The sequence below is a fragment of the Nerophis ophidion genome, linkage group LG22 (assembly GCF_033978795.1).
Source record: "Nerophis ophidion isolate RoL-2023_Sa linkage group LG22, RoL_Noph_v1.0, whole genome shotgun sequence".
NCBI classification, from domain to species: Eukaryota; Metazoa; Chordata; class Actinopteri; order Syngnathiformes; family Syngnathidae; genus Nerophis; species Nerophis ophidion.
In genome coordinates this window covers 15,616,678-15,624,177 of record NC_084632.1, presented here as the reverse complement: position 1 = coordinate 15,624,177, position 7,500 = coordinate 15,616,678, and the positions used below count along the sequence as shown (strand labels likewise).

General features: G+C 40.1%; 2 protein-coding genes across 2 annotated transcripts in view; both read left to right on the top strand.

Annotated features, from left to right (window-relative positions):
* kif14 (kinesin family member 14) overlaps positions 1-1,957 on the top strand; it is a 40,533-nt gene extending 38,576 nt beyond the window's left edge. The window contains exon 29 of the mRNA XM_061883321.1: positions 973-1,957. Within this exon, the coding sequence (XP_061739305.1) occupies positions 973-1,322 (350 nt within the window). The 3' untranslated portion in view covers positions 1,323-1,957. The remainder of the gene's footprint in view (positions 1-972) is intronic.
* A 358-nt stretch (positions 1,958-2,315) lies between these two features.
* LOC133540590 (adhesion G-protein coupled receptor D2) overlaps positions 2,316-7,500 on the top strand; it is a 313,842-nt gene continuing 308,657 nt past the window's right edge. The window contains exons 1-2 of the mRNA XM_061883319.1: positions 2,316-2,551; positions 2,645-2,681. Coding sequence (XP_061739303.1) covers positions 2,646-2,681 — 36 coding nt within the window. The 5' untranslated portion in view covers positions 2,316-2,551; position 2,645. The remainder of the gene's footprint in view (positions 2,552-2,644; positions 2,682-7,500) is intronic.

The following is a 7,500-nucleotide window of genomic DNA, read 5'->3' as shown; positions in this document are numbered from 1 at the left end:
GTTTAAGTAATTATAAGTTTAAGTCTCTTATTCTTTTTAATAACATGGTTATTCCAAAGTTAACCAATAATAAATATAATACTTCTTACCATTAATGCGACATCTTGGACAGGTGCAATAGAAAACGGATGGTTGGATTAAAATGCATGAGAATGTTTTATAATTTGAACTTTATTTTTAACACTGTGATTACCAGCGGAATTATTAATTACTTATCGTGTTAAGCAATGTCAGCTAAGATTAATCTGAGAGCCAGATGCAGTCATCAAAAGAGCCGCATCTGGCTCTAGAACCTTAGGTTCCCTACCCCTGGAATATAAGGAAAGTATGGACCTCTACAGTTAAAACTGACTCATGCAAAATGGGATGGACCAAGCAAGAGGAATGTAATTTGCAGCGATCAGTTCAATGATTCAGACTTTGGGGGAAAAAAATGGGTTTTAGTCAGAGTTTAAATGGAAAACATTTCAAAGACTCATCAGGAGCACCCTCGAGGGGAGAAAGACTAAGTCAGAACCTGTGGGAAATCGGAGAAAGAAGAGCAGACATGGCCGCTAGGATTCTATTTTATGTCCTCTTCTACTGATGTTTTCCTTAATATGCTTGAGGAAATGCTGACAGGGCACGGGTAAACACAGGCTATGGTGTCTATGGAAGAGGACATCGAACAGCAGGGAAGTCTGGAAATGGCGATTATTTATTTATATTTATTTTTTGCTCATAATCCTAACCATATCAGTTTTGAAGTAATCAGGGTGACAAAACATGCAATGAAGTGATTAAAAATAGTAGTTTCACCTGCCTATTATTCACACTGTCTATGCGTGGAAATGGGCTCCTGTTCTGTAGATGACGTCACAGCGAGAGGGGGCGGCATATGGAGTCTGGCATTGAAAAAAAAAGGAGAACTTGTTAGTGATTTTGCTTATGTAGACACTATAGGTCCTTAAACCGCATGCAACCATCCCCCAGGCAATCGGCACTCCAATCTCAGCAGCTGCAAAGAGCTCATCTCCTCGTCGGCCATGGATGTTGATGAGATTATCAGTGGCCTCTCCGAAGAAGGAGCACTTTCCCTGCATCCTCCCCGTGGCCAGGCTCTGACGGCTGCCCAAGACGAGCTGCACTCTGCCCTGCAGTCTCTACGCGCGCCCTGGGACCAGCAGGAGGCTGTCGGGTGCAGCAGCCCCGTCACGCCGGATGAAAGCAAAGAAGATGCTCGGTTACCCAAAGAAAGCGCCGGTAGAAACCGAGGCGTTAATACGTTTGTATATTCCCTCCCTCTAGGCGTCACGTCCAGTGGTAGCCCACGCTGGGTCTAATATTTATAATGAAGAAATCACTGTGGAAATGAGAGGACAGTAGACGCAGCTTGGGTTTCTCCAATCAAGTCAATACGGAATTATATTTGCACTCACTAAATGCTCCCTAACAGTGTTTAAATGTTTTGTGTGTGATATTTGTGTACTATTTTGACACCTGCGGGAGGAGAAGAAGAGCACTGCTGTTGACATGTGGTGGATAAACACTGCCTGACCAAGTAAAAGGGTCACATATTTAATATTTTAATAGCTTTGATCATGGCACACATCTTTTCCACAAGCTTCTGTATTGTAACATTTATTTCTGCCCAGATTTGCTTTCAATTTTTGTCATCCTTTTCACTGTTTAACGTTTTTTTCCAGTAATTTCCTCATGTTTTCTTATGCGTAATGAGTGCCAGTTGTTGGACCTTTTCGGATTAAAGTTTTCAACTCTGCATCAATTATGGTTAAATGACAGCAGGAGCAGTCCAATTGTAGGCTTTAAATATATTTGCTTAGTAAGTCCAAGTGGTGACTTTCTCTCTTTTTTTGGTCTGGCAGTGTATATGCCCTTGATTTCTATATATTAGTGTTTCAAATTGTGTCACAAATAAGATACATTTTATTAACATAAAAACAAGCACTGGTGTTGACATCTGGCTTTCCCTGAACTCACTTTAATATTATGACAAATCTACACATTAAAATGAGAATACTTGCATCTTTCCAGCCAAAGTAACTGCTCTTTTATTATATTGACATTGTTAGTTAGTTTATTATTTCTTTGGTCAGTGGTATGTGGTACATTGTGATATGTCTAATCTGTTTTAATAATATTATTGATTATTTTTTGTACTTTATTTCATAACAAAAGTGTATATTGTACTTCTGTGCAGAGTAGAGTAGAAAATAAACCACACTTGTGATTAATGCATGACGTCATCGGGCAAACCTCAATCCAGACTGTGGAGAGAAGAGACGTTCAAGGACCTCAGAGGGTCCTCGCAATCCAGACTGTGGAGAGAAGAGACGTTCAAGGACCTCAGAGGGTCCTCGGACTTTGGGGCGCTGTCTTTTCCTACTTGTTACACCCACTTTTACAGCTTCCTCGCGTCAACCAAAGTCGATCCAATCCAACGTTGAACCGGTTGAAAAACAAGTATTTGGTCGACTCGAAACGTAAGTGGACAGATCGATGCTGCGTTCACGACCTGGAGTGCTAAATGTTTCAAGGACAATTATTTAAGGTAAGTCGTTTCTTTTTCATATTCTACACAAAAAGGAACGCCAAATTGTTAAAATAATTATTTGCCCGCTGATATAACTTTTCTGATTTTCAGGATGCACCGGTCAATGGCTCCCAATTTAAGTCTGCTTGTAAGTATTTGTTTTTAATTACCGGATTTTGTTTACGTCAGGGGATACCGCTCGTTTTGGTACCGATTCGATACCAATTAATTACAGGGGTAGTATTGCTGATACTCTAGAAATTAAAATGGTTCAAGAACCTTTGAATGGTTTTGTAATTAAAAAAAAAATACTTTTTGATTATCATTCTAACACAAACTACACAGAATCAACGCATGATTATAGTATAACAAACAGGATTCAAGCAGAAAAAAAATAATAGATTACTTTCAGAAAGTAAACTACATTTTCTCTTAAGTGTTAAATGCACATGTGGACCTATTCAACGTTGAAATACTTTTTGCACGACTTGACCAAGATGACCCCCAACAATTCATCAACAGTTCCCTGCCATTGCATCCTTCAGACGGAATGTTTTTAGAAGGGCCCGTTGAGCATCAAGTGTCATTCAACATGTTGCAAGAAAGAGACAGAAAGAGTCAGGGGTGATGTTTGTTTTTCTGTCGATTTGTGTCAAATACATTTTTTGCCGCTACAGACCAGCAACCTGTGGAAAAAAACCCGAAATAAAGACAGTCTGACATGTGATTTTAAAAAGTTTAGGAAAGACTACGTTCATAATATCACTAACTTTGTGAGGACTAAATATTAACAAACTGAATCTGTAATAAGTACATGAACTAGTTAGTGTCTTTCATAGGACTGCAATCTATTTGTGGTTGAGAGCAAAATGACGTAATGAAGTCATTTTCATATTTGCATAATTGGCCATGATGTGTTTGCATGTATTCGTACAGGACGCTGAAGGGGAGAGGAATAACGTTGTGGGAGTCAAAAAAGGGTATCTAATGCGGTGTGAAGTTGCTAACCCCTGCCTGTCTTCCTATTTGATGGGATGCCGCGACAAATGACTAAAAAGAAGCACTGTAAATACAACATGTAACTACAAAACTAGTAAAGTGGGCACGTGAAATTTGTAAATAAAAACGGAATACAATGATTTGCAAATCCTTTTCAACTTATATTCAATTGAATAGACTGCAAAGACAAGATTTTTTTTTTGCAAATAATCATTAACTTACAATTTTATGGCAGCAACACATTGCAAAAAAGTTAGCACAGGGGCATTTTTACCAGTGTGTTACATGGCCTTTCCTTTTAACAACACTCAGTAAACGTTTGGGAACTGAGGAGACCAATTTTTGAAGCTTTTCAGGTAGAATTATTTCCCATTCTTGCTTGAAGTACAGCTTAAGTTGTTCAACAGTCCGGGGTCTCTGTTGTGGTATTTTAGGCTTCATATCGCACAACATGTTTTCAATGGGAGATAGGCCATTTGCTGAAATAAGCAGGGGCGTCCATGAGAATGTGCTTGGATGACAACATATCCATCCATCCATCCATTTTCTACCGCTTATTCCCTTTTGGGGTCGCGGGGGGCGCTGGCGCCTATCAGCTACAATCGGGCGGAAGGCAGCGTACACCCTGGACAAGTCGCCACCTCATCACAGGGCCAACACAGATAGACTGACAACATTCACACTCACATTCACACACTAGGGCCCATTTTAGTGTTGCCAATCAACCTATCCCCAGGTGCATGTCTTTGGAAGTGGGAGGAAGCCGGAGTACCCGGAGGGAACCCACACATTCACGGGGAAAACATGAAAACTCCACACAGAAAGTTCCCGAGCCTGGATTTGAACCCAGGACTGCAGGAACTTCGTATTGTGAGGCAGACGCACTAACCCCTCTACCACCGTGAAGCCCCATGACAACATATGTTGCTACAAAATCTGTATGTACCTTTCAGCATTAATGGTGCCTTCACAGATGTGTAAGTTACCCATGCCTTGGGCACTAATACACCCCCATACCATCACAGATGCTGGCTTTTGAACTTCAAGCCTATAACAATTTGGATGGATATTTTCCTCTTTGTTTCAGAGGACACGACATCCACAATTTCCAAAAAAACAATTTGAAATGTGTACTCGTCAGACCACAGGACACTTTTCCACTTTACATCAATCCATCTTAGATGAGCTCAGGCCTAGCAAAGCCGGCGGCGTTTCTGGGTGTTGTTGATAAATGGCTTTCGCTTTGCATAGTAGTTTTAACTTGCACTTACAGATGTATTGACATACTGTAGTTACTGACAGTAGTTTTCTGAAGTGTTCCTGAGCCCATGTGATGATATCCTTTACACACTGATGTCACTTTTTGATGCTGTACCACCTCAGGGATCAAAGGTAACTGGCATTCAATGTTCATTACGCTTACGTGCAATGTTTTCTCCAGATTCTCAGACCTTATATGGTGAAATCCCTAAACTCCTTGCAATAGCTCGTTGAGAAATGTTGTTCTTAAACTGTTGGACAATTGGTTCACGTATTTGTTCACAAAGGGGTGACCCTCGCCCCATCCTTGTTTATGAATGACTGAGCATTTCTGGAAGCTGCTTTTATACCAAACCATGGCACCCACCTGTTCCCAATTAGCCTGTTCACCTGTGGGATTTTCCAAATAAGTGTTTGATGAACATACCTCAAGTTTTTCGGTCTTTTTTGCCACATTTGCCAGATTTTTTTAAACATGTTGCGGGCATCAAATTCCAAATTAGCTAATATTTACAAAAAATAACAACGTTTACTAGTTCAAACCATAAGTATCTTGTCTTTGCAGTCTATTCAATTAAATTTAGGTTGAAAAGGATTTGCAGATCATTGTATTCTGTTTTATTTACCATTTACACAACGTGCCAACTTCACTGCGTTTTATTTTTTGTACAAAAAAAAATAATTTCCTTTTCTACTCTTTTTCGAACATGTTGAAAAGATAAATTGGAAATTGTGATGTATCATGTTGTATGCTTGCATGTTCGAAATAAACTTAAACTCAACTCTTAGTCCCTTTTTATTACAAACCCCGTTTCCATATGAGTTGGGAAATTGTGTTAGATGTAAATATAAACGGAATACAATGACTTGCAAAACATATTCAACCCATATCCAGTTAAATTTGCTAGAAAGACAACATATTTGCTGTTCAAACTCATAAACTTTATTTTTTATTTTTTTGCAAATAATTAACTTAGAATTTCATGGCTGCAACATGTGCCAAAGTAGTTGGGAAAGGACATGTTCACCACTGTGTTACATCACCTTTTCTTTAAACAACACTCAATAAACATTTGGGAACTGAGGAAACTAATTGTTGAAGCTTTGAAAGTGGAATTCTTTACCATTCTTGTTTTATGTAGAGCTTCAGTCGTTCAACAGTCCGGGGTCTCCGCTGTCATATTTTACGCTTCATAATGCGCCACACATTTTTGATGGGAGACAGGTCTGGACTGCAGGCGGGCCAGGAAAGTACCCGCACTCTTTTTTTTCTCCTTTGAAGCCACACTGTTGTAACACGTGCTGAATGTGGCTTGACAATGTCTTGCTGAAATAAGCAGGGGCGTCCATGAAAAAGACGGCGCTTAGATGTGAACTGAAGTGAATTATATTTATATAGCGCTTTTCTCAAGTGACTCAAAGCGCTTTACATAGTGACACCCAATATCTAAGTTACATTTAAACCAGTGTAGGTGGCACTGGGAGCAGGTGGGTAAAGTGTCTTGCCCAAGGACACAACGACAGTAACTAGGATGGCACAAGCGGGAATCGAACCTGCAACCCTCAAGTTGCTGGCACGGCCACTCTACCAACCGAGCTATGCCGCCTCACAATGGCAGCATATGTTGTTCCGAAACCTGTATGTACCTTTCAGCTTTAATGGTGCCTTCACAGATGTGTAAGTTACCCATGCCTGGGGCACTACTGCACCCCCATACCATCACAGATGCTGGCTTTTGAACTGTGCATCGATAACAGTCTGGAATGTTCGCTTCCCCTTTGGTTCGGATGACACGATGTCGAATATTTCCAAAAACAATATGAAATGTGGACTCGTCAGACCACAGAACATTTTTCCACTTTGCATCAGTCCATCTTAGATGATCTCAAGCCCAGAGAAGCCAGCGGGGTTTCTGGATGTTGTTGATAAATGGCTTTCGCTGTGCATAGTAGAGCTTTAACTTGCACTTGCAGATGTAGCGACCAACTGTATTTAGTGACAGTGGTTTTCTGAAGTGTTCCTGAGCCCATGTGGTGATATTCTTTAGAGATTGATGTTGGTTTGTGATACTGTGCCGTCTGAGGGATCGAAGGTCACGGTCATTCAATGTTGGTTTCCGGCTATGCCGTTTACGTAGAGTGATTTCTCCAGATTCTCTGAACTTTTTGATGATATCATGGACCGTAGATGTTGAAATCCCTAAATTTCTTGCAATTGCACTTTGAGAAACGTTGTTCTTAAACTGTTTGACTATTTGCTCATGCAGTTGAGGACAAAGGGGTGTACCTCGCCCCATCCTTTCTTGTGAAAGACTGAGCATTTTTTGGGTAGCTGTTTTAATACCCAATCATGGCACCCGCCTGTTCCCAATTAGCCTGCACACCTGTGGAATGTTCCAAATGAGTGTTTGATGAGCATTGCTCAACTTTATCGGTATTTATTGCCACCTTTCCCAACATCTTTGTCACGTGTTGCTGGCATCAAATATAAAGATAAGGATTATTTGCAAAAAAAAAAAACGTTTATCAGTTTGAACATCAAATATCTTGTCTTTGTAGTGCATTCAATTTAATATGGGTTGAAAAGGATTTGCAAATCATTGTATTCCGTTTATATTTACATCTAACACAATTTCCCAACTCGTATGGAAACGGGGTTTGTACATGAAATTGTTGGAGTAAACTAAAAGAAATCTCGGCATGCACAA